This window comes from Danio rerio, chromosome 17, assembly GCF_052040795.2.
Source record: "Danio rerio strain M-AB ecotype USA chromosome 17, GRCz13ab, whole genome shotgun sequence".
Classification (NCBI taxonomy): Eukaryota; Metazoa; Chordata; class Actinopteri; order Cypriniformes; family Danionidae; genus Danio; species Danio rerio.
Genome location: NC_141037.1, coordinates 38,526,917 through 38,554,854, shown reverse-complemented (window position 1 = coordinate 38,554,854; position 27,938 = coordinate 38,526,917). Strand labels below are relative to the sequence as shown.

General features: G+C 37.4%; 1 protein-coding gene and 1 long non-coding RNA gene across 6 annotated transcripts in view; one reads left to right on the top strand and one right to left on the bottom strand.

Moving 5' to 3' along the window:
• Window positions 1-27,672, top strand: part of mapre3a (microtubule-associated protein, RP/EB family, member 3a) — a 35,944-nt gene extending 8,272 nt beyond the window's left edge. Inside the window, exons 2-9 of one of the 5 annotated variants that reach the window (XR_015512637.1) lie at window positions 5,068-5,191; window positions 5,520-5,665; window positions 9,859-10,015; window positions 17,405-17,538; window positions 17,899-18,051; window positions 23,455-25,373; window positions 25,549-26,556; window positions 26,631-27,672. Coding sequence is in view for 2 of the 5 variants with exons in the window: in XM_087289203.1 (XP_087145329.1) it covers window positions 5,071-5,191; window positions 5,520-5,665; window positions 9,859-10,057; window positions 17,405-17,538; window positions 17,899-18,051; window positions 23,455-23,523 (822 nt within the window). In the remaining 3 variants the exon portion in view is untranslated. 5 annotated transcript variants of the gene reach the window in all.
• Window positions 271-19,801, bottom strand: LOC147840028 (uncharacterized). The gene is made up of 3 exons (XR_015513655.1): window positions 19,432-19,801; window positions 17,150-18,273; window positions 271-1,566 (listed from the first exon to the last, which is right to left on the bottom strand). It is a non-coding gene; the product is annotated as an uncharacterized LOC147840028 (long non-coding RNA).
• Window positions 27,673-27,938: the final 266 nt, after the last annotated feature.

Here is a 27,938-nt window from a genome sequence, read left to right as displayed (position 1 = left end):
GCCTTGAATTCCTGGGTGAATTCACAGACAGTGTCGCCGAACCTGGCTGGGGATATGGGGAAGTCAAGAAAGCGGACTTTGTCGACTTTGCGCATATCAGCCAGGGGTGGCGCTCCTGGACCACTAATGTGGACATCGTCCTCCCCAACGCACACGCAGCGGACTCAGTAGTCCGAAGAGCTAAGTCGGTGGCGGTGCGAAGCTCGTAAGCCTGGGTTGGACCCACCCTCGTGCAGCTCGGCCAGCGCCTGCGCTTGGTAGCGCTGGTAGGTGGCTATCGCATGCAAGGCGGAAGCAGCCTGGCCCGCAGCTATGTAAGCTCTAGCTCCGAGGGAGGTAGATAACTTACAGGCTTTGGATGGGAGACGAGGCGGACCCCGCCAAGAAGAGGCGCCGCGCGGATTTACCGCCATCGCGCACTCAACCTGAGGAATCGCCACATACCCCCTGGCTGTTTCACCGTCAAGAGTGGTTAGGGTGGAGGAACACGCAGCACGAGCAGAAAAAAGTGCTTTACAAGACCGCGTGAGCCTACTGTGCACCTCCGGGAAGAAGGGAACGCCCCTCTAGTCAGTCCGGCCGCGGAGCTGGGGGATAAACCATCTCCAACCCACGGCCAAAGCAGCCCGGGAAAGCATGGCTAACATGTCCGTTTCAGGATCCGTAGTGACAGCGCTCACCAGCCCGAAGGGGGCGAGCGGGTCTGGATCATCATCGGACAATGAAAGCCCACCCTCCGATGCCGCGGTGGACATCTGGTCTCCGGTGTCATCGGGCGTAAGGGCTACCATCTGTTAGACGGATCGCTTCCCCCGCCCGAAGCTTGGATGGAGCGCTTAGAGGAGCGGGAGGTCCGCGGGCCCGTGGGCGACGGATTATCTCTCGCTGAAACCCTCAGATCTGCCCGAGTGCCCGCTGCAGAGCAGGGGACAACTGGGGTGGTTCGCCCTTTTGCAAAGGCTAACCGCGATCTTGCGCAACAGTCATGGCATCGCAATGACGACATGAACTGCCCGCGAGCAGCGCATTAACATGCTGGACCCCCAGACATGTAACGCAGTGCCCACGCCCATCATCCGAGGACAGGAAACCACCGCATCCAGAAACGCACAGTCGGAGCGCCGTCCTGATAAGGACGTGCTGCACGACTGTGTTGCTCTTTCTGTGAAGTTTGCAACTTTATACGCACCGCTCTGGAGGACCGGACCCAAAGAACGCCAGGCAAGGGAGAAACCCAGCTCGACCGTCTGCCACTGCGTGTACACACTCTGGACCGGGAGAATGCTCTCGTTCGCTCAGAATCGCTGGTCACAGCAGGAGGAACCCTCATCGACTCGATCAGAAAGTCTCTGAAGCGAAAAGGATAGCGTCTGCTGGCGCCAGGTGAGCTTATATACTCAGTTGATTGCTTATGCCGCTCACCTGCGCAGGCTTGCGCTGCCAATTCATTCTTAATTGGCCCGTTCAATACTCTTTCAGACGAGTAGCTTCTGAACCGAACCTCCCCAATGCGTGGATTTTACAATCAAATCCACTTATAGTGCTGAAGTTCCCCCCGAAGGGGAACTATAGAATTTCATTTCTGTTTTGTTCTTCCATATTAGTGGTGCAATGATTGTTCACGCCTCAGTTTGTATCACGGTTTTAATTAAAAACAGAAAGCAGGACTAAGATGATATCAACAGATGCAGTGCACTGAGAAAGTTACAAACAGCACATACTTTTTTTGAATGTTTACATTTAATTAATTTAATTAATTATTAATGTAAATTACCTATTGGTCACACCAGTTGCAATTACAATCCAAAAACGTGAGGCGCAGCACAGTGCCCTCTTTGTTGACAAGAAAAATAGTTTATGTCGCTAGGCAACGAATGAATCAGCGGGGTATTGTGCGATAGAGTTGCTGTTGATACTAAAATAATTTTAATATTTAATAATATTGTAATATTCAAGATTTATGACTCATACACAGGGTGTCCGCAGGGTTTTTAAAAGTATTAAAAGTTGATAAATCAATTATGAGAAAGGTAAAATGTGATAAAAAGTCTTAAGGGCATTTTTACGAGGTCTTAAATTTCGTTCAAGCGTTGTCCAAAGTGTTTGAGTCCAAAAAAGCATAAATATATTTATTTTCCTTCTAATATTAACAATGGCGTGCTCGATCCACATGACTGGTTTGAGCTGGGGCGCATCTGGCCAAGCTCCTCCATCCGGATGATGTCACATTTGCAACAAACTTGGACAGGTGATGTGACGCTATCCACATGTAGCGAAACCATAGAGCGAAACAGACAGTCTCTGACAGCCTCTCACAAACCCTGCCTCTGCTTTCAATTGATTGGAGGATGAAAAAAGTAAAGAGTGACGTAGTACACTCTGTCTGCTCACAGAAGCGTTCAGTGTGGAACAGCAAAAACGCGAGGCGCAGAGCACATAAGCATTGCGCAAAATGCTCGCGGACGCTAGTAAACCATTCAAACAAGGTGCCTCTCAAAGCAAAAAGCACCTTTGGTGTGATCGGCCCGTAAGGCCTTTAGATTTATGTTTGGTAATTAAGCAGGCTTTTGCTATTTAAAATTGAGGAGGCATTCAGCGATTCAACAAGATGAAGCAATACACACATTCATTTGTTTTCTTTTCAGCTTAGTCCCATTTTTAATCAGGGGTCGCCACAGCTTATGCAGCATATGTTTTACACAGCAGATGCCCTTCCAGATGCAACCCATCTCTGGGAAACATCCAAACACACTCATTCACACACAAGTAAGAAGGTGGGAGTGTTTTTTTTTTTTATAGAGAGATGTTTTTACAGGTGGTTTGTCAAGCCCACTCACCTGTGTGAAGCACACCTCATAAATGAACTTTTTATTTTTTGAGATGTGGAGTCATTGTTATAAAGTGTCTGGTGCAAATGGGCAAAACTAGTGCAAGTGTAGGTTAAAGTGTCAGAGAGATGAAAGAGTGTTTTCTGCCGGTGGTTTGTCAAGCCCACTCACCCGTGTGAGGCATAACCAATTTAATACTCGTCAAGTCGGGCCTGTTGACATAATTATTGCTTATAATTGAGTTCAGAAGACTGATTTTCATCTTGTAACATTTATTCACCTATTCACACATTTAGATTTAGTTTTAACACACGAATAGTGACATTCAGTATGGGCTTCTGGTCCCACATTCCAGATGACATGTATTTTCATATTGCACAAAAGTGCTTAGAGTCCATTTAATTTCCGTCACATGACATACTGTAGTCACCTGATTAAATATAATTTTTTAAATGATATAAAAGAATAAAAACATGTATGATTCCCTCCACTTCTCCCTCCCCACATGTGAATGCCCAACAGGCAACCTAGAGTTAAAGGTGCAATATGTGATTGCCATTTTTTGTTGCTGTTTGCAAAACAAGCCTATTTTCAAAAAAGTGAAATGTTTCTTTAAGCTGTTTGTTTATCTTCAATTGTAACATAAATGAAAATATTTGTAACAAAATCTAAGGGATTTTTGTCTCTCCATTTAAAATTGTTCAATGCTTCAAAATTGATTTAAAACAAAATCCAAATGATCAGTTTAATTAAAACTTTGTGAAGAGACATTGGCTTTTTTCAATTCCAAGAAAGCAGAGAACGGACTTGTTTTCTTGTGAAGACCGGTCTTGCCAGGTCACCTCGGAAGAACGTGTCCTCTGAGAAATGAGATGCTGCGGTCTTCCCTGGTTCTTCCTGATGGTCACATGACCTTCACACATTTTTAATGGAAAATTATTTAAACCTGACAGCATTCATACAGCGATTTATTGTTTTCCCTTTTCACTATATATTCTGTGCATAAAGAAATACACTGTATGTTGCACAATACAAATAAAACAGATTTTAATACAAATTCCAGCCGCAACCCATCTCTGGGAAACAACCACACACACTCATTCGCACTCACACACTACGGACAATTTAGTCTACGCAATTAACCTGTACCACATGTCTTTAGACTGTGGGGGAAACTAGAGTAGAGATCTGCACGGGACTAAATTTTGAATCCCGCTCCTGCCAGGTTGTAGTCCGAACACGACCGTTTCTGCTTATATTAAGCATTTGTTGTCCCGCTGCCCAGCCCACCCAATTTTCTACCCACCTCGCCAGTTCCCGCTAATGAGCGGGGGGGAGAACAAAACCGAAAACCACCCAGCTATATAGAGTCCAGACAGCCTATAACAAACTGTTTGTATAAACACACACACACATAAGCACCAAGCAAGTGACACACACACAGACAACATCACGCTCTCTCTCATTCACACACACACACACACACACACACACACACACAGCAAAAAACAAGCTAAATTCACACACATACATACGCGCATTGCTCACTCGGGAGTCGGGAGCGATATTGTTAGACCGCCTGCTTCCGTTTAAAATTACACCAGTTACCGACCGCTCCCGAGCTTTATTCGGAAATTTATTCCCGCGGCGCAAGAAATCTGGTCGGGAATGCAGACTTCTAAACCAGAGCACCCAGAGGAAACCCACGTGAACACAGGGAGAACATGCAACTCCACACAGAAATGCCAACTGACCCAGCCGAGGCTCGAACCAGCGACCTTCTTGCTGTGAGGCAACAACACTACTTACTGCGCCACTGCATCATCATAGATAAATAAGTCATATCTCTAAACTTTAATAACAAATCTATATAAAATGCTGCACTTCCACCTCCTTCATTCAGTCGCAAATGACTTCTGGGACTTCTAGAGCTCAAGACGTCCTCCATATCAAGAACACATCCGGGAACTTTTAAGCATTCTCAGTTCTTGCGGTCTTGAGTTTTGGAACTGAACTTTGGCAGTTGATGATGCCGTTACACAAGAACATGAGACCGCTGAAGAACGCATATTAAGAAACAGCCATTAAGGAGCTTTGATTGATGACAGAAATCTCAGATTGTTTTGTTGTGAAAATGAATTGGAAGTCTTATAGGAAGGGATGGTGAGCAAGCAATGGCAGAATGTTCAAGTTCATTTATATCCATGTTGACTTTGTTTTATTTTGTTCGTCTTTCTAGGAGATGGCAGTGAATGTATACTCGACATCAGTAACAATTGAGAACCTGAGCCGACATGACATGTTGGCATGGGTGAACGATTCCCTTCAGCTCACCTACACCAAAATAGAGCAGTTATGTTCAGGTGGGTCCAACTGCCTGATTTCATGAAGTCATTCTGCCTTTGATCTCATGAACAGCACTACATATTTTTATTCCTGCTCCACTGTAGATCATCTACAGTAGCACCACTGTAAGTTTAATCTGTCATGTTGAAAGGTAACATGTACTGAGTGCGTGCATTAAGTGCAGTCAGTCAAACTGAAGCATTTACTTTGCATTCTTTATCACTAAACACTAATTAGGTAAACCAATCACTTGCATATTTGTTGATTAAAGATGTTTTTCTCCTTTTTTATTGTGTAATGTAAGAGCTGTGTTGACCACTGTTATCTTCTGTTGTTTGTCTTCAGGGGCGGCTTATTGTCAGTTCATGGAGATGTTGTTCCCTGGGTGTATTCTTTTAAAGAAAGTGAAATTTCAGGCAAAGCTGGAACATGAGTTTATACACAACTTCAAAGTACTCCAGGCAGCTTTTAAGAGGATGAACGTCGATAAAGTTAGTGACTTTTAAACATTTGTTTTTATTCACAGTACATCTCACAACTTTCTTAAGTTCAAATAGCATTTTATTTACAGTATATTCAAAGAACAAGCCTGTAGCCAGCCTGGTGGACTTTTTGCAGTTATTCAAGTCATTTTCTTTTTAATTATGAAGTTTAAATACTGCATTTTAGTGACATTTTAGGCACTTTTTTTTTTTGCTAGATTAGTTTGTCAGATGGTCACACTTATTGATGTACTGAAAACATTTTCTAAAGATTTAGAATAAAGAAATATGAAAAACAGGCTACTTATATTTAAAATACACATTTATTACATCATATATCACTGGGGGGTTAAAATAGAAATCTGATAAAGTTTTAAATTAAAAACTTTTGCCTATTGTCAGTTATTAGACAAATAACAAACTGGGCAGCAAATTTAACTTTCCCCAGTCAGAATTTTTTGCCCATTTGAATAATAAAAAATTAATAGCGTTGAGCTTTACGATTTTAATAGCATCTCTTGCAAAAAGTACATTGATAATTCATGGATAACAACAATAGCCTAATAAGTACTACAAGTAACTTTATTATGGGCTGCCTATGGTGCTTCACAACATTTTATTGGTCATTTTTTCTTTCAAGAATAATGCCCAAGTTACTTGTAAAATGTCTATTTAACAACCTACACAGTGAACGTTGACTTTACTTGCAGGTCTTACTTTAGGTCTCAAAGACTTTTTCGATGGGTTATTTTGATCATTTATGATGGCATAACTGTCAAAATAGGACAAATGAGCTAATGTATGGGACAAATACTGGACCTTTCTAGGCTATGGGCCTGAATAACATTAATGAAGTGCACTAGTGAAATGATTATGTGAATTATAATGAATAATAATAATAAGATTACCTTTTAAAAACTTGAAATTTAACATTTACTCAAAAAAAGAAGAAAATGATTTCCTTCAGCTTATTGCCAAAGCAACAATTCTCCTCCTCCTACTACTACTGATAAAAAATAACAATGAAATAAATTATATAAACTAGATCTATAATATAAATATTATATAATACATGGTTATAATAAAATATTATAAAAATATTATAAATTGCATGTTAAGTTACAAGGAAACAGAAATAATAAAATCTATAATCTACTTAATTTTAATCTACTTAACAAACAGCTACAATGACAGATTGCATAAAAATAAGAACAAAATTAAAATATCTTGAGTTAAAAATGTAAAAGATCAATTTTAAATGTATAATTTAAAATAGGATAATTTTTGCTTGTAATTTTAACTTCTGATCTACACAGTTCTCTTGTATAGATGAGTGTTTTTTACATAACTTTCATCTTAAGAAATATCCAAATAATATGGTGATGTCAGAACAGCAGAAACCATTGCTCATTTACCAACGTCACTTTAGAGCTAGTATTTGAATGATTCCTTAGCGTAATATCTAAAGTGATGACAATATAGTAAAAGGGCAGACTCACACTATGCTCTCCAAACCATGCCCAGGCCCGTTTCCTGGATCGTTTGAGAAGTGTGAGTGCTCTGAATCGGGCTCAGGCATGGTTCACATGGCTGGACCTGGCCCGGTTGGAAGAGGTGTGCCAGAGCGCTGTTCACTTGGAGTTTGGAGTGGGACGTTTTTAGTGTGAGTGCAAAACGCGCCTGAGCACGAAACAGAAAGCAAGACGTGACTTTTAAGGGACTGTTTCATATGGATTTATTAAGCATTCTTACTCTTCAATGAACACAAACTGTCATAGATTATTAAAGATGAAAACCCCTCACTGTACGACAGCTGCGACTTCAGCAAACCTTCAATTTCTGCAGCACGAGGACTTTTTGATTGTTTATGAGCATCAAAATTGAGTGATCTGTTCAGCAAAATATTTGACTGTGTGTAACTGCCTATCAAACGTCTTAAACAATATGACTAAAGAAATCTACACTGTGCTGAGCGAAAGTGCTGACTGAATAGCGCATCATCGATGATGTAAGCGTGTCCAGGCCCGAATGTAATGTGAGTGCGGGCCGTCGGAGAAGACGGGAGGGGGACAAGCGTGCTTTGGCCTGGTTCAAGGCAACTGTATATAGTGTGAGTACGCCCTAAATAGTATAAATTCAGCACTACAACATGCAAAAGAGAGAGATCGACTTACAAAGTCATTTACCTGTTTAATAATGATTTGATCAGCTGTAGTTTAAGGGGGCTTTCACACCTGTAAATCGATTCAGTTGTTCCAAAACAGATTACAATTGTTACATTGTGGCTCTTTGCTCTTGGAGCGGTTCTCTTTCACACTGCAAAGTTTCTAATCAGACCAAAAGAGCTAAAACAAGTCACGTGCGAGTAAACTCGTTACATTGGTCAGAGTGTCAGGGTTTATTTTGCAGCGTCCCGCTCAGCTGTCAGGAGAGGTGGTGGTTTGGTGGTGATTGACAGGGTGCGCGCGACGTGTCTGAGGAGAGACGCGGTGGGGAGGGCTGAGAAGGGTGCGCGACGATGCCTATTTGAGGACCGGGAGGGAGACGCAAGATTATCGGGAGATCATCACTCGTTTGCGGGCATCCAGAGACCTGCAAATCTTCCCGCCCTACTCATAATTCTCTCTTCATATAGCCGTAAGCCTATTACATATCCATAAAACACTGTGATATAACCGCGCTCGGATCAGATCGCTTTCTCACTGCAATCGAACCGCTCCAGGGTTTGTTGCAATCGAGCCGAGACCACCTCATTCAAGCGATCTCAGAGCGATTACTTTGGCGCGGAACAAAGTGCAATTGCCCTGTTCACATATGCCAAACGAACCGCGCTAACTGGGCAAACGAGATGCGTTCCGAAACAAAAGTGTAGGTGTGAAAGCACCCTGAAATTACGCAGTTTTTCGCTTAGGGCTTATTATGTGGTCTCTGTCGCCATCTTGTGGATGAACCTCGTTAGCCGTTTTTGCTCAAAGACTATTTCAAAATAGACACTATCCTTATAAACAAACTGCATAGTTGCAATCCAAACAACTACATTCTCTCCTAAAAAGGCTCAAAAGTACATTATGTTGTCCAACAGCAGCAGTATTTGTTAAACTGTAGAGTGTCTTCTGTTTGTCCTGTATGTGGGTGGAGAAATACGCAAGGGTGAAGGGTGATGAGGCTGGACAAGTGCTGTTATTTGCAGAATATCGCACGACTATCAGCCAATCAAATTCAAGAACCAGACAGAACTGTTGTATTTATATATATATATATATATATATATATATATATATATATATATATATATATATATATATATACATGTATATATATATATATATATATATATATATATATATATATATATATATATATATATATATATATAAAATATTATAAATTAACAAATTACTCAAGTTACAGATATGGCTACTAAGAACGCTCGTTTTTTTACATATAACATATGATTGGAAAAATCACAGTTGTTCACTTACTCCTATTCAATTATTATTTTAAAAAACTGTAGTAAAAGAAATAAAGTACTAGAGAGATGAAACAGGAACTTATTTTATCAATGTGCTTTAGTTTTAGGCAGTTATTTAAGATTTTTTAGTTAAAAAAAAAATAAAAATTTGCCTAATACAGAAATTTTATGTCGGCGCTAATCTGAGCTATATTGGTTTACCGGCGAGCGTGAGCGTAATGCTACAGAGCGATTGCTTTGGGCGGTTCGTAAGACCATGGAAGAATGCTTAGCGGAGCGTCACACCTCTCTGCTTCTGCTTATGTGCCTCTGGCTACTACAGTATCAGTTCAGTATGTTCACTATGTTATATAACTGCCCCCTGCTGGTCATGTCTTTCTTGTGTTAGACCATGTTGAGCTTGTCACGCATTACCGCATTAAGATGCGACAGCACTTTAGATCACTCGCACATTTTCAGTAGCCATATTTGTATAATTTGACTAATTGACTGACTAATTTCTTGAGCATTATATATAATGACTGTCGTAACTAATAGAAATTAGTGTTAAAAGCTATTTGTCCACGTATGTTCATACGGCCAGATCATCTGAAAATATCAATGTGTCTATTGTTGTTTATCATTTATCAAATAAATCTAATGTATGCTATGAAATTCCTGCTAGAGCAGAAAATATTTTAACATAAATAAGACACCTTACCTTTCTTTTCCTCTTTTCCTTGTCATCCAGATAATTCCTGTGGAAAGATTAGTGAAAGGAAAATTCCAAGACAACTTTGAATTCGTCCAGTGGTTTAAAAAATTCTTTGATGCCAACTATGACGGAAAAGAATACGATCCCATCCAAGCTAGACAGGGCCAAGACGTGGCGCCTCCACCAAATCCAGGTGAACACTTTTCCCACAAACCCAAGAGAACTGGTCCCTCAGGTAACCTCTAGATTCTGCTGCCCCTTTTGCTGCATCGATCGCTGAGCTTCTCCTGACTGACAGCGCGCTTTGCAATGCACAGGCCTCAGAAAGAGTTCCTCCATGCTCAGGCTTTCATTAATGAGAAAACAATGAATTCAGCATTAAAGCAGCTCTGTGCCTCTATAAACATTTGCACTGCAAAAAAAGCCTTTCTTGCTTAGTGTTTTTGTCTTTCTAGTCCAAATACGTTTTAAAAATTAAATCAAGAAGCACTTTCTAGACAAGCAAAATCATTGCCAGTGAGTTAAGCAAAAAAAAAAAAAAAAAACAAGATTACTTTGCTTACCCCATTGGCAGGTTATTTTGTTCATTTAAAAAAAAACTAATTTTACTAAGAAATTTTATTGACTAACAGCACTAACAAACAGTTTTGCAAAAGCGTTTTCTCAGTGTTCTCTCATGTGCTTTTCTCAAACAGCCATTGCTTGCTTATAGTGGCACTTCAGGCAGTCCTATTCATCCCTCAGTCCCTCCCAATTATTTAGTTGTCACTGAATATGTTTACATGGACACCAATAATATGATTTTAATACGATTAAGACAATACTCTAATTAAGAGTCTACCATGTAAAGAGCGATTTCTGATTACCTTTATCCGACTAAAGCAAGGATGTCAAAGTCAAATATCACAGAGGGCCAAAAAAACTAATTTACTACAAGCTGAGGGTCAGACTATTCAATGTTTATTAAAACATATTAAAATGATTGCACTAAATCAATAGAACTAAGACCTAACACAGAGTATATTATCTAATCATTAAATAAATAAAGAAATGTTTTTATGGCTCTGTCAATAATCAAAGGATTTTTTTTTCAACAGGTAAATAGCAAAAAAGTAAATGTCCTTTAAAAACAAAAATATGTTCCTAAATGTCAAGATAAATGCATAAATGAAACTGCATGCATTCTAAACTGAAAATGCATTATTGTGCTGCTCTAAGATCATACCAATCACCGCTTTCAAATAGTAAAATGAGAAAATAAAAAAATTAAATCAGTTGTATTCAACTGAAAAATAAATATATATGAATAAAATACAATAATCTAAAATACAAAAATCTATGGCACACAAACAAAACAATAGATATGTTTCCATCCACCTATTTATGCGCATTTTGCAAATGCGCATAAAAAAACAGTTGATGGAAACGCCATGATGCGCATAAATTTTTAAAATGCGCATAAAAAACTTATGCACTTAACTGGGTAGGATAAACTTTTTATTCGATAAGAAAAGATGCGCATAAATTGCGATGGAAACACTTTTACCGCACAAACTCCAGCATGCGCATTAAAAAAGGTCATGTGATTTTGTTGAAAGAGATCATGTGATACTTAAAATGTGTGTGAATGGACAAAACGTCAGGCTGAGCACATTATAAAACATCTGAAATGTTATTTTGGTTATTATAAAACACCTTACCATTTCAGTATTAATGTTATTATATTATTAATGACCTCCAGAATCAAGAGCGCCTGTGCTCTGCGTCTGACACCTTCAAACGCCACTGCGCGCTCACTACTTGTCAGGATTGTCTTCTGAGGCGCATTCATTTAGAAAAGATTGATGCAGCTTCTCCTACTGCATCAAATGCAGTTTTTACTGTTGATATTTGGCGCCAGTTAATCAGGAAGTGACAATTTTGTTCGCTTTGACTTGTTGGATGGAAACGATGCTTCATTCGCACAACTTTCATGCGATAATCGAGTTTTGCCCATAAAGTTTATTCGCATTTTTGGATGGAAACATAGGTAATCACAAAGAAAAATCACGTCTTGTAGTAACAAATGTAAACATTTAACTGAATTAAAAACTGAAAATACGCTAATGCTCTGTGATGCTCTCACCCTCGTTCCTGCAGCTGCAGGTTCATCACATTCAGATGTCTCGTGATGTCGCACAGAAATGCCGTTTCACATCTCAGAGCTCTGTTGTGTCTTTTCGTTTGCTTTTCATGAACAGACAGATCTCCTCATGCAGCTCGAAGTAGCTGAAAGTTGAAATCTGCTCTGACTTCTGGCGAATAATGAAGCCGAGGCCCGCTTGCTGCGCTGCAGTGAGTTTGCAATCTACCGTTGCATTGTGGAAAATGTAGTGTTGGTGTGTGCAAAACACAAGCAGGCGGCTGCGGCCTACAGGCCGGTTTCAATTGTAATTAAATATCATCCCGGGGGCCATAGATAATTAATTCGCAGGCCGGAGCTTGACCTAGACATATGTGGACTAAAGTCATAATCAAACTAAACAGAAATTGGATTAAGACGTGGTGTATAATTTAGTCGCATTATTGAAGTGCAGTACAGACATGTAAAAACCGTAATCAAACTATTACTATTATATAGGATTTTTCGCCACATTTAGTGACGGTATTTCATATACACATGGCTATTAGACACTATTCTCTGCACCTACCGAGTCAGTAAAGGACCAGTCCTTACTTTATACTCGCATCCAATACCTCAGTTTGTCACTAGAGGGCATGCATGAAATGTTCCTGAATGAAAGTGAAAGTGCCAAACTGCAGTTAACGTCGAAAAATAAAAAATGAAACACTCGAAATTACACGAAACTCTGGAGGAAACGTGGATATTGCAGTGACACAATGACGTTAATCAAATTATGTGCTTCAGCATGTAAAACAGTATCATGAAAGGAACATTCAAAAAGCAACTCATGTAAACACCTTAATAATATTAATGTTTTATTCAGATTAAGGCAAATAATTTGATTACTGATGTCCATGTAAACGTAATTAACATAAGGGTTGTAGCTATCAAAGCAATGTGCAGTTATATTAACCATATTTCTTAACCACATTTCATGGAGGAACGTCCACCAGCACTGCACATTTTCTGTCTCCTTAACCAATCACACCTGATTCAGGTCGTCAGCTCTTTAGCAGAGATCGCAAGATCTGAAAAGGGTGTGGCAGACAAAGGAGACATGCAAAATGTGTAGTGCTGGTGGTTCTCAAGGAACATGGTTGAGAACTGCTGCTCTATCGCATGCATTATGAAAACTATGTCATACCATACACTTATTTTGTCTGTTAAGATTGTTGGGTTATGCAATTTTAAGTTGACAAGAAAATGACGACAAGAAATATGTCAGACCTCCTGGGACCTTCGTTCTTAGAAATTGACAAGTCAAGCCGTGGTGTTGTTTTCCTAAGGTTGTGCTGAAGAAAGGGGTGGGTTGAAATATATTTGCCAGGAGGGAAGTTATGTGTTCAAGGCACAGTGCACAGACTTGGTCCAACAGCCGATATTAAATAAGCTGCTCTGCCTTTTTACATACATATAAATAAAAATAAATAATTTAGTTTAGATGCATATTATAACGTGAGGATGTTCCATATCACGAGTAAAATAAACATTTATTTTCTTCATTTAAAATAAAACTATTTGTTTTTATTATTGCTGTTTTATGAAAAAAGCAATCACTATTCTAAAATTTAAAATCATAAAGAAATAAAAGTTTTTTTTTCACGTGTATGAAGTACACATGAAAGTTACAAAGAGCAGTGAAATACAAAAATGTTTCATTTGTGACTGAATCATCCAAAAAGCTCTCTTTTTATAATCAGATATTAGTGCATGTAGTTCGACTGTAGTCCTGTTGCTTTTGATCACAAAATTAAGAGAGTGTATTTGAACAGGAGGTCGGGTGACACAGTTGGCTGATATTGGTGATTACATCACCGGCTCTTATGCTTTCATCATCAAAAGCGACCAAACTATTATCAGACTACAGTCACCTATGCGCTGATATCTATTTGACCAGACTTTGGATTGAGGCTAATACTATTCTAAATAATGTTCAGTCTCTTACATGGACCGATCGTTTCACTTTACAAGACCTTAGTGTGTCATCAGTAGCCATTAATTTGGATCAATGACCATTTACTGTTATCAAATGATTACCAAGCACCACGGATTTAGCTCAAATTTTGCTTCTTTAATATTCTACTGTAGAAAAGAGTACTCTACATCTTGGATGACCTGTGGGTGAGTATATTAACAGGAAATATTCTAAAGATTGGCTACCAAAAGTGGCATGTTTTGCCATCTTATTGTATTGGCAGTCATGAATGAAAGAGCTTTTGAGCTCCTATTGGTCAACGATGACCATGACTGGAGTAACAATCCTAAACTTCTGAACTTCAGTTCTGCCGTCACATGAATAAATTACATTTTAAAGCATTGAAAGACAAAACTAAATTATGTTGTAGTAATAATGCGCATTTTTACTGTTTTTTTTAATTTAACAAACAGCTTTTGTGGGCACAAGTTTCTTTTAAATAACGTGAAATAAAACAACAAAGGCACAATATGTCCAATTGTTTTATTAAAATATCCAAAAACACAATAACTGTGTTATATATTTTGCTGCTTTTTATACTTACATTTTCCCAAATGTTTCAAAAAATGTTCGAATCCTGAAAAAAATAAACGATAGTGAAATGGAGTGAAATAATAAAAGCTCCACTGCTTTCGTGCCGCGCTGCTTCGCGTCGTGTTCATCTCTCATCAGCAGTTGCCTCTGCGCTCTTGTTTCGCTTCAACAGTTCTCAGATTTACTCTGCTTCATACCTCCATTATAATGAGTGTTGAATACTTTAGCTCATCCATTAACATGTTCTCTGCAGGATTCCATAAGATGTTATTAGAGGTGTGAACCTACACTGGTCTGACGGTTCGATTCGGTTATGACTATCCATCACTCTTTTGGTTTGAAAACAACATGAGCATTTATAGCAAGTGAACAAATGTAAAAATTAAACCCAACTTGCTTTCTGAGTGTTGGCGAATAATTCTATAAAACATATTTTTTGTATTCTATAGAATTGTCCATAGCAGTGGTTCTCAAACTTTTTTCACCAAGTACCACCTCAGAAAAAAAATGTCTGTCCAAGTACCACCATAATGACTGGTATTGGAATATATAGCAGGGCCAATTAGGCGGCTATACAGCTTACTACAAAACTACAGATTATAACTTATTATGTATATTTATTATTGTCAGCCACTTTGAACATAATAAATAGTTTGAACAATAACACACAGTTAAAAAAAAAGATGAATAAAATGTCAACGTTTAAATTAAAATGTGATTTTAAAAGTTATTTAAAATAGCACTGTGTTCTTATAAAGTTAAAAGAAAACTGCTGTACTTAAATGTAAAGTATAATCATAAAGTAGCCTATTCATCAAAACCTGCAAATGTTTTGTGGACCTCATAAATATAGGTTACACCATATGTCATAATATTCATATTTAACTCTTTTTAATAAATTTGGAAATATATGTTGCATGTATATGTCTTATTTTTATGTCTTTGAAATCTTAATGTTAACTTGTATTTTAAATATATGAATTGGATTTACATATTTAAATTAAATTAGATCTGCTTACTGCTTGTTAGAGTAGGCTATGTGTGTCAAGGAAGCAAGTGATTAAACTATACCTGTCAACATTGGGATGTAAAAATACGAGATACGCCCTCAACAACCATTACAAGTATGGGAAGGAAAATAACCTCAAATGATAGAGTACATAACAAACATTAGAAAAATGAAAATAAAATAAAAAGTTTAGCCTATTAAATCAATTTCCTGATCACAACGTTGTTATCGTACACGTCAAAGGGGTAAAAGTGTGTTCATTTTTTTACTTGAATTATTCAGCGATTCCTCCGCGTACCACTAGAAGGAAGCATGCATACTACTTGTTGTACATGTAGTTTTAGAACCACTGGTTTAAACCCTTTTACTAACAATCCTTTATTGACATCTTAAACCTGATGGAAAAGCGTTGACTGATTTAAGTCAGTGTTGCGCAATAGAGGGTTAATAGCCATAAGCTGCTGCCTTTGGAGATCTAGAACATTTGCAGACAGTCAACTACTTTTGTGGTTATTGGAGTGGATTGGGGAATCTGACCTCCATTTATTTTTTGTAGTCACATCTTGTCACACTTCCCTGACTTTGGTTAAACCTGCCAGATATTAAGTGAATAGCAAGCTTTCGAAACAGTTAATGTTTGATCACACACATACACAGGCTTAACCAAAGTAATAAGGTGACAGGTTGCCTGTGCTGTAGCTTATTAAATGCTGATCTTACTGAAGCTCATTTTAGAGAGCTATTAGCTCTGTTCAAAATCCTAGGGTGCAAGATTAAAAATAACTGTAAAACCTTTCCTAATGAAGAATGCTGCTGCACTATGTAGAAAGTTTCAGATCAATCATGTGTGATGGTTCATTTTGGCCCACTAGGATTTGGAACAGAGCTAAATGAGGTTAATTCTGCTTATGCATTTAATATTTGTACACCGTTTTCACATTCAGGTCTGTTCTGATCCAAAGAAATGTCATTTTTTTCAAATAGAATTTACCTTCTTTCCAAGATAAAACCATGTTGTGTCTTTACATCAACTTTTTTCATTAGTTGATGATTTTTTCTCACCTTATTGCTGTTACTGCATTTACTCTTTTCTTTATAATATTATTTTAGGGTTTTTTAACCTTTATTATGATAAGACAGTAGAGATCAAACTCGGGTCGCCGTGAACAGGTTGGCGCACAGTACCACTAGGCTATTGGTGCCGACGCATTTATTCTTTCTAAAAATAAAAATAAATAAATTATTTGTAATAATTTCTTAAAATAATAATAGTAATAATAAATTAAGTTTATTTGGAAGGTTTTAAAAAACTGTGGATTGCTTAATTCCCTCATTAAAATCTATGCAGGTTTTAAAACTGTAAACTATTAAAAAAATGTCATTGATTTGTGTTGGAGCCACATGAAGAATTAAGTTAACTTATTGGTTTTTACAATGTATGTGGATTGAACATAAAACAATTAAATTGTCTAAGAAACCTCAAGTATTGTGTTGATTCAGCTCATTTTAAGTAAGTTGTTTGAACAAACAGCAAACATGATATTATTAATATACGTTTAAAAAGCATTTTTGCAGCTTGCTTTGCAAACTACTTATTTATAATGAGCTGAATCATCACAATTCTTGAGGTTTTTCTGAGGATAACTTAATTGTTTCATGTTTAATCCACTCTATTTTGTAAAAACAAATAATGTTTAAACAAATTTTGCTGAAACAACAAATGAACGACTCGTGTAGAACCCTGCATTTTTTAGTGTATGTCTTTGGGTCAGAACAGATCTGAATGCATTATAAGGACTACAATAAAAAGAAACGAGACAAACTGAAAACTTGCATGAATCATGTTTTTATTTCTCTTTTTTGTTGTTGTTGCTCAAATGCAAAATATTTCCAATTTCAGGGCCTCAGAGAACATCACCAACAGTACCTAAAAACATGCCCACGCCACAGAGGGTGACGACCACCATAAGGAAGAACCCCACACATGCCCGAAACGGGGGGAGTGATGCTGAAATCACGGAGCTTAATCAACAGGTAGAGTCCCCGGGAGGGTAAGGATGACTTACTCTACCTTAATATACTTTGGATTGTATAGGAAGAAAAGTGTAGGAAGATTTTGCTTTTGTCATTTTTTTGTCTTTCTTATCTTCAGACCATTTCTGATCTTCTATCCAAGCTGTTCAGATAATCGCATTTAATATTCTAAAATTAGTCTGGAAGTGAATCATTTCATTATAATAATCAAATAGATTTGTGTTTGTTGAGCGTCAATTAAGACAACATTAGCACCTGTTAGCTTTAATTGAGGGGAAAATGGATCATTCTGAGATTTTGTCTGCTGTTTTGATGAGCTGTATCTTCATTTTGTTCTTTGTCTTGTGCTTTTTTGTGAAGTTGATGGAGTTGAAGTTAACTGTTGACGGTCTGGAGAAGGAGAGAGATTTCTACTTCAGCAAACTACGAGACATTGAACTGATCTGTCAAGACCATGAGCCTGAAAGCAGCCCAGTTATCAGTAGGATAATTGACATTCTGTATGCCACAGAGGTACTTCTAATGCCTTTATATGTTTTTTTTTTTTTTGCCAATTATATGACTGATCTACTCATCAGGTCAATTCATACACCGAATACAATTCATATTCAAAACACCGGGAAAAAAAATGACTAAAAGTCAAGACAACAAATATTATTAACAAATATTAAAAGTTATCGGCCCTATCATACACCCGGCGCAATAAGGTGCAAGACGTGTTTGGGCGATGTGTTGCTATGTTCAGACCAAGCGGCAACCTCCCGCTCTCCCTCAGGAAGCCAATACGGAAGTAACTAAAACTGCAATTCATCCGAAATTCCGCTAGTCCTGGCCGCTCCTGGCTCCAAAACAGAGCAAATTTCAATTGAGCCCACTGCTAGAATGGCCAACTTTACAGCAGAAAAAAGGTGTTTACAGCCTGGTACATAAAAAGATTTTGGTTAATACAGCTAATATTACCCTTCATGACAACTGTGAGGGGGGTGCATTTTTTTATAACTCATCCGTTTCCTTTATATTAAGTTATATTAAGTTTGCATAATTAAGGGCGTGGCCACTTGAGTGACAGTTAGGGCTCGTTGGTCGCCGTCACGTCACCTCAGCTGAATCCTGCAGATTAGCCACTGAACTCGGCATATTAATCGTATTTCTGTGTTGTTTTATGTGGCTTTACACAGTCTTTTGGACTTGTTTCCTACATTTATTTGATGGAATGTCATGCTGTGTGCACTTTATTGTGCTCACAAACCATTCACGTGGCCTCCGTTTCCCATGTGAGTAAAGTTATATACTTATATACCATCTCTATACATGTATTTGTTTTTTTTAAGAACATTTATCGTTTATATTTATATTTAGAGCTGTAATGCACTTCAGAATCTGTCAGATTGATTAGCTGTTGGCTCTAGAACAGTCATCTGAAGCGTTGTCATACAGTGTTATGCTGGATTTCATCAATAGTCATTCATTTACTAACACAGAATATATCTGAAGTGTTTGTAAGTAATTCGCGTTTTCCTCCTGTTGAAAAACGTCATAAGAACAATGTTTAGTGGCTCAATGTATTACAGCAGTGTTTTTAAAAGACTAAACACTTTATTGATATAGTATACAACCAAGCACAAGTGGTCAGAATACAAACGAGTCACAGGTGGTAAAGTATTAAGCATTTCTCCCAAAGTAAAGTGTGTCTGAACCAGGTCCAAGCTAAATGTCTGCAGGTGTCTGTAGCTCCGCTCACTCTCCGCCTCTTTGCCCTTGCTTGGTATCCCGCCGTGGGTGTGATGACGCGCGAACAAAATGGCGACGGTTGGCCGCGCCTACTTGTGGCTTCTTTTGCGCTCTTTAGAAACCTATGGGTGACGTCACGGATACTACGTCCATATATTTTACAGTCTATGGTTCAGACCAACGCAATGCAATTGTTCTGCTTTGCACCATGTTGTTTAAATAGTAAGTCTATAGTAAGTCTATTTGCCCGGCTTTGTGGACTCATGGATGTTCCAGTCCAGAAAGGAGGTGTGTTAAGGCTCATTATTGCTGTGTTGCTATTTTGAGGGATTAAAATAGACTGCAGGTCTAAAGTCTAGCGCAGAGCCCTTTAGTTGCGTGCCCTAAACGTATACACATTGCTTAATATGCACAGGATGTACAGCAATACGCAGTTATCTTTACAAATGAAAAAGAATTAAAGGATTAAAATATTGTACAAAAATGATTACTTTCTACGGAAATATAAAATCCACTAAGTATAGGAGGTGTGCTTGGATATAACTCCGGTTTCTGACCACACTTTATTATTATTGTTCATTTATTGCTGGAAATTAAAACTGAATTAAGAAATAGTTTTTAACTAAATTAAATATGTAGGCTAGTAATGGATGTCTTCAGTGGAGTGAGTTTCCGGCATTTCCTTGTCCATGAAAGTGACGTAGAAAGTGAAGAGAAAGAGAAAGTAAAGAGGCCGAAAGGAGGAGGCTCGTTCTTTACCCTTTTGTTGTACATAATGTGTTTAACTGTTTTCTCGCTAGTGAAGCGTTCAGTTTTTTTTTTTAATTACAAAGTCCGAGATGTAAAAAGCAAATGCACAATTATGTAAATCAACTGACTGTTAAAAGGAATAGGGTATAAGACTCATTAAAAGAATAAACACACCGTTAGACCATTCGTCACGGTGTGGAGCATATTTTTCTGTCCTGAAAATAGCAAAAGTGGATTCGTACATGCCCTTAATGCTTTTGCGCCCTGCTATTTAGACTTTACGCCTAGATCCTTAAAATAGAGCCCTAAATCTAAATTTTAATCAGTTGTTGAGATGACTAGTTAATTTGATTCAAATAAAAAATGTAAGGCAGCAAGATTTTTTAACATTATAATTGGTAAAATCAAGATCTATGTTTTTTTTTTTTTTTACTTTAAAATCCTTAAAGAAAGTTTTTTTTTCTAAGGCTACGTTCACACTGCGAGGCTTAGTGCTCAAATCAAATTTTTTCTCAGATCTGATTGTTTAGCATGGCTGTTCACACTGCTCTTATAAATGTGGCCAATATCAGATTTGCAGTGTGGACAGATCATGGTCCTAAACTGACCCGCATGCGCAAAAGTGCATTACGAGAAGCACAAAATGTCTAATTATCCGCACACGTGTATGCTGCATGAGTAAGCATGTTGTCAGATCATGCTTTTATGATTATTACCTTTTTCACGGACAACCGTGATGTAATTCATGAACTGTAAATGATTGCTCTGCTACTACTAATGTGTATTTCGGCATTTGAGACCTAAAATAAGTCTCCTGTGATAAAAAAATAAAAAAACACTGATCGTTTGTGATTTATGACAAGTGCTGTGCGTGGCGCTCTGACCACCGGTGTAGTGAACTCATCAAGGGTTAATGAGCAGCCGCAGACTGAACTGTGAAGGCGGAGTTGGTTTATCTCAGTTTGCGGAGTCATTTAATTTTACTTCGTTATAAACAGCAGACACATGCAGAAGAGCGGTTTGGGTGCTTGAGCACCTGCCCTTTTTTTTCTCTCGAAGAGAAAGTTCTTCCTCATTTGCACCCGAATCCCCTATCTGCAACACCCACAACGCTTTTCAGCTTCGCGATCAACCCGTGCCTCAATCGTTAAACAGATTAGTTAACAAGGACCAGTTATGCCTTCAAAATCTTTTTCAACATGAACAACCAACTTTCTGTGGTGCTGTAATCGCCCTGTGTACTATTCTACTGTGCTGCTGAGGGGTAGATGAAGTCTGCAGCACAGAATGATGACGCATGTCACCCAAAGATTACGTAAAAGTCACATGAAATCCGACATGACCGTTCACACTGTGGTCGCATTGCAGAACATCAGATCTGTGTCTGATTTAAGACCACATATGGAAGTGGCACAGATCTGACCTGAAAAGATCAGATTCCATGCGGTTTGGGCTGTTCACACTGTCAGTCACATGAGGGGGAAAAAAATCAGATTCGGGCCACATTTACCTGCAGTGTGAACGTAGCCTAAGTGGTCAACATGGTGCAAACTTCAAACAAATGTTAAATCTTGTTTTAAAGCTTGTTTTAAATTGTGTTAACCATAAACATCTTGTTAAATATCCTTGCATGAAACAATGGATTAAATAAAAAAGCTATTAAAATACAATCTTATATATTCAGGATTTAGGAATAATATTTTGCCTTAAAAAATGCTAAATTTGACATTCAGTTTTTGAGGTGAACTCTACAACTCAACACCATTCCAATTCATATGGGCACTTTAAAACTGAAAATGTTTGCGAAATAGTAAAGACAATTGCATGAAATAGCAGTAACTTTCAGTTTAAATCAAAGAAATGTAAAATCAAACATACAGAAGTTCTTTACAGCTTTTTAATTCCTCTGCATTGACAGGCATATTTGAACTTTGTCCTAGTATTATTTTTATTTGTATTAATCTTAATTTTGTTATATATATATATATATATATATATATATATATATATATATATATATATATATATATATATATATATATATATATACATACACACACACACACACACAATTATATAACAATTATATACAAACAATTATATACAAGAATACGAACATAAAATTTTTTTTAATTATGCTTTAATACAGGAGTTCCCAAACTTTTTTCCCAAAACAATGATTGTGACTCGCGACCCCCAATATCCTCTGAGGTGGTTATAAATACAGAAAACTTGCATGCAATGGTGCACACACACACACACCAATAGACCAAAGTCTATTCTTCTGTTAATTTTTTTTTTTATGTATATCAGTGCTGTAAACGGGCCAGAAAGTTTAACCTGGTGTTATAAAATCAATCTGCTGCATCTGACGCTATTGCTGTCTTTAATATAATGTATTTACCCCAGGGGTCGCAATCCAATAGAACAAGTAAATAAGCTACTATAATAACTATAAACGACTGTTTTTTTCTCTTCAGTTGGTTATGGATAAAATATGTTAATTCTTATGGCCTAATAATAATAAGTAGATTTTTGGAAATCACCAGGCGACCCCCCTTCATTGTTCTGCGACCCCTCAAGGGATCCCGACCCCCACTTTGAGAACCACTGCTTTAATACATGGCATTTTGTGCCACTTACATGTTGTGCACACTTACATTGGTGCCCTTTGTTTAGTAATACATAGGCCCACATAAAATCTGCGTGCACAAAAATCAGCAGATCTCATCAGATTTTTAGCCCATCATTAAATCAGTTTTTTTTTTACTGTAAATTTATGTTTATCAATTTTTAAATTAATTACAGTAATGTTATTGACTAATATAAAAATGTTCATATGATTTATTCACAATATAGTTTGTGATGTAATATTTTGTCTTTTATTAGCTATATTACATGAGAGACTTGCTTTGTTTACCAAATAAATGGGTCTAATTGGCCTTGCATTGTAAATATTAAATAAAAGTAAAAAAAAAAAAAAAGGTTTTCCCAGAGATGGGTTGCGGCTGGAACGACATCCACTGCATAAAAACTTGCTGGATAAATTGGCAGCTCATTCCGCTGTGGCGACCCTGGATTAATAAAGGGACTAAGTCGACAAGAAAATGAATGAATGAAGTTTAAAAGGTATTATTTTTCATTTCTTTGATTACGTTTTTAGTTACTTCGATACTCCCAAAATCATTCTGCATAAATCTGCTGATTTGTTACAAAATTATCTGCAGAAATAGCAAAAAAATTCTGTCTGGACCTAGTCGTAAGGCATTACATGTTGGTCATAAAAGTGATGGGAAATAGTCAAATGCCTAATATGAAACTGCACTAAAATCACTGTAATATTTCAAATGTTACTTTAATTGTATACATTTATAGTGGCAGAAATCCAAGTTTAAAATCCATGATCATGCTAAAAGATGCTCATTCTTCATACAGGATGGCTTTGCACCACCAGAAGATGATGAAATCGACGAGCAGTCTCACTTGGACCAGGACGAATACTGAGCCTCCTCTTCCACATGGTCGTGACCCGTTCACCATTTCCTCTCCCCATCACTTTGAATGAGTCCCCCCAAAACGCACGATCTTAAAATCCCCTCAGTTTCCTCCAGATCTATGGGCTCACCATATATACTCGATCTGTTTGTCCTCTGACACTGGTTTATGCACCTCATCCAGACAGTAGCATCACCACCACCACCAACAACAACAACACATCCTAGCAGTCTCAGCATGTATTACATATCGACATAGAGAATGAACTACAAAGGTAGGCATATATTGTGGGTAGCGCAACGGACTGAGAAAAAAATGTAAATATTGTGATGGGAAAGACATTTTTAAAAGGAAAAAAGTAGACAGGTGTCTCCTGGAATGCAGTCGTTTGTTGTGAGAATTTCATACACATTTCCTTTAAGGTCTGCCTTGGCTCCATTCAGTATGAAATGATCAGTATCAGTCTATCATCTGTGTCTTCGGCTCTAATGTGTTTCTCTCACTGACTCCACACTTTACATTTCTGATAGTTCACTCAGAAATAACGATTCTGTTTTCATTTACTCACCGTCAAGTTGTTCCTTACCTGTAGGACTTTACAAAGAGGGGTAAAAATAAGGTCATTTTTTCCACATGGTTACAATAACCAAAGAGCTTAGAATCACCAAGAGGAGAAGGGTCTGTCTGCGGACTGCAAGACAGGGGCATAACGTGACGAGGCCTTTGGGGCATAACTTGTAGTACGTTAGAGGCGAAACTTGATGTTTGAGGCCCACATGTCAAAACTATGTTTTCAGCAAGATGGCGCTGTACCTAAGTTATTACTGCCTACGCCTACTCCACACCTAAACCCAACCATCACAGTTATTAACTCTTCACCTTCCCCAAACTTAAACTCAACCATTACAGTTATTAACGTACAGCAACAAATTGCAGAGAATTTCATACTTGACACGCTTGCCATTGTACTGTTATTTGCAACCACAGGGGGCGGCGCCAAGTTGACTGTCAGTGCAAAACAGATAAAGTCAGCGAGTGAAGTAGCATGGTGGAGTTGCTAATGAATATAATATTATATCAAATGAATTGGTTGTGGATAAATTTAAAGAAAGCTCATGAAACATTTGCTGAAAATGTTCTCTGGTAAGTATTTCCGCCATCACGTTGTGACGATAACTGCAAGTTTCGCCTCTTAATCATACGCCCCCATCTTGCAGTCTGCAGACAAATTCACTTGACCAAGTGGCGACACTCTGTTGCTGTTTGGGGAAACAGCCACTAGATGGCGCTAGTGTCATGCAGAGGCCATTTTGGAATGAAAATTCCGATAAAATAACAGCACGTATAACTAACGCTAGACAGAATGAAAGACATAAATATGAGTTCAATATTATATATTCATACCCCACTATTGGAAAGCAACATTTTAAACAATATCTCAGTGAAAAGAAAACAATTTCCAAATGTTGACAAGACTATGATTTATATAATATCTGTTTAACCTATGATAGGAAAGTATACAAGGTTAACAAAATAACTTAAATTACAATATTTTTTTTTGCTTTATTTAAATTAGGGTGGTGCAAAAATGAGTATACCACACATTAAAAACTACTTTTTCTAGTTTGTATGGCCACCATGGTTTTTAATGACAGCACTGAGATTTCTAGGCATGGAATGAACAAGTTGGCTCCATTTTAAAACATCTATCTTTTCCATTCTTCAAAAATAACCCCTCTTGTAGAATTGCTCAAAGAGATGCTCTATATAATTTCTCTTCAGAATTCCCCATATGTGTTTAATTGGATTCAGATCAGTATGCATATTTATAATAATAATATACATTAACATAGATTAATGTAACATAGGTTAAAATATATACATTAGGTCTGTAAAATAAATGATGAATAAAATAGATGATTGTGATAGTAAGTGTTGTATTTTCGTTTTTCAGGTTGTATCTTAGCTTTAATGCGCTTTTTAAATAAATTAATGACAAACAAAGCAGCTGCTCGCCATCACGACAGCAATAAGATATGGTCGAACGCTTTCAATCCAAAATGGTGGAATCGCCGGAATCGCTTTATTGAGTGTCGCCTCTTGGTGATTCTAAGCTCTTTGCAATAACTGAAGCGTTCAGGCTTTAAACAGGATGTGATCTGTATGCTTTATTCTTATTTATTTGAGCAGTTTTTGTTAAAATAGCAGCATTAATTTATAATTTAAACAGTTTTCTGATGATGAAATCAATTAGTACAATATATATTCTCGTCCTAACAAGGTGTTGTTTTGTTGAACTGTGAGCTGATTCACTTTGAGTATTAATATTGTCATTTTCAATAATAGATTAAATTTAAAAACAGTGTTAAAGAAACACATTTGACAATGTTACAATAAAATATATTGTTTCAAGAACAACTCGTTATTATGAGAAAATATAGCGTTTTAACAAGACAGCATCTTGCTATTACAGCATCGTTGAGTCTACAAAATAAAATATGGTAGCAATGTGCCACAATATTGAAGAGCTGTATCATGAATTCTATTGAATTAAATTGAAGCCTTTCACCCAGCGGTGTCCAAACTCCTGCGAAGTTTAGTTCCAACTACAATCAGACACACCTGGGCTAGCGAATTAAGCTTTTAATAGGCTTTCTAGAAACATCCTTGCAGGTTTGTTGAGGTTAGTTGGAGCTAAAATCTGCAGGACAGGATTGAGTTTGGAATCCCCTGCTCTCTCAGCAGTACATTTTAGGCTGTATTTCACACAAAAAGTTATCTTACAGCTACAATATACATTGCATGTACAGTTGAAGTCAAAATTATTAGCCCCCTTTTTCTTTTTTAATATTTCCCAAATGATGTTTAACAGAGCAAGGAAATTATACAGTATGTCTGATAATATTTTTCTTCTGGAGAAAGTCTTATTTGTTTTATTTTGTCTAGTATTAAAGCAGTTTTTAAGTTTTTTAAAATCCATTTGAAGGTCAAAATTATTAGCCCCGTTAAGCTATTTTTGTTTTGGATTGTCTAACCTGCCTAGTTAACCTAATTAATCTAGTGAAGCCTTTAAATATCACTTTAAGCTGTATAGAAGTTTCCTGACAAATATCTAGTCAAATAGTAATTACTGTCATCATAGCAAAGATAAAATAAATCAGTTATTAGAAATTAGTTATTGTAACTATTATGTTTAGAAATGTGCTGAAAAAAAGCTTCTCTCCGTTAAACAGAGATTGGAGAAAAAATAAACAGGGGGGCTAATAATTCTGACTTCAACTGTATGTCCAATTTACATTTATTTATGCTGCTTTTACATACTTTTTAAAGCTTGAAATCTTCCATCCAGTCTACAATCAAAACAACACATCTTAAACAACACAACGGTGAATAAATAATGATAAAAATGTCATTTTTAGGTGAACTGTCCCTTTAATGAAAAAAACATTCAAATATCAAGTCCATCAATCTTTTATATCTGCTAAGATACCGATGTCAAGCTCGTCAGTGACATGATGGACAACTGTAAATGCTAAGCTGCAGACAGGACTTTTATACTTTTAAACGTGGATGAGCCAGTGACAAGGTCAACTCAAATGGCTTTAAATGTGTAATGTACAGTATGACAGGTTGTTTTGCTAATTACCCAGGGAGCATGTGAATGTTATACATTGACAATTGATGAGTGAATGTTCAAAAATCGTTCTTGTTTTTCTTTTTGTGCTGGATTTTGACATTCTGACTCCTCAGATTGACAAGTGGAAGCTCAGCATATTGATGGAAAGTGCTGTCAGCGTCAAATCTAGCTTGTTTTCATGAGAGCTTTGAGCATGAGGGACAGAACTCGTTGTTATTGTGCACATTTTATTTTATTTTAGTGGCAATCAAACACGTGATACTACTGATCAGATGATGTCATGTCGAATTGAACTGACGTTTGCTGCTAGTGTTGCTGCATTAATGTGACTCTTTGTTCGTTTTTGTATTTATTTGGCTCAGCTATTGAATAGCAAATGGGCTTATAACCATAAATCACTTCAGATTTGTAAAAGGCCCGGATCAAATTAGACAGTCTTGAGTCGTCTTGTATTGTCTCAGTATGGCCATAATTGTGTTTGCATACATTGTTTTGAGTAAATAAACATTGGTGAAAATTGACATTGTCCACGCATTCCATAAAACAAACCATCATGACAAAATGCATTTTTATTATTCTTTATGCTTAAGATTTAAAATGTAACCTCTCATTGATACTCCTCCAAAATGCCTCAGCAGATTTACCATTAGTCCATCTGTGGGAGGAAATGACTGGATAACTGCAATGAGTTCAAAGCAACAGCACAACATTACTCTTTAAAGAGCTTCACTGAGCACCTGCAGCCCTCTGCTCTACAGAGACCGACCTAAAAGCAGAGATCAGCAAG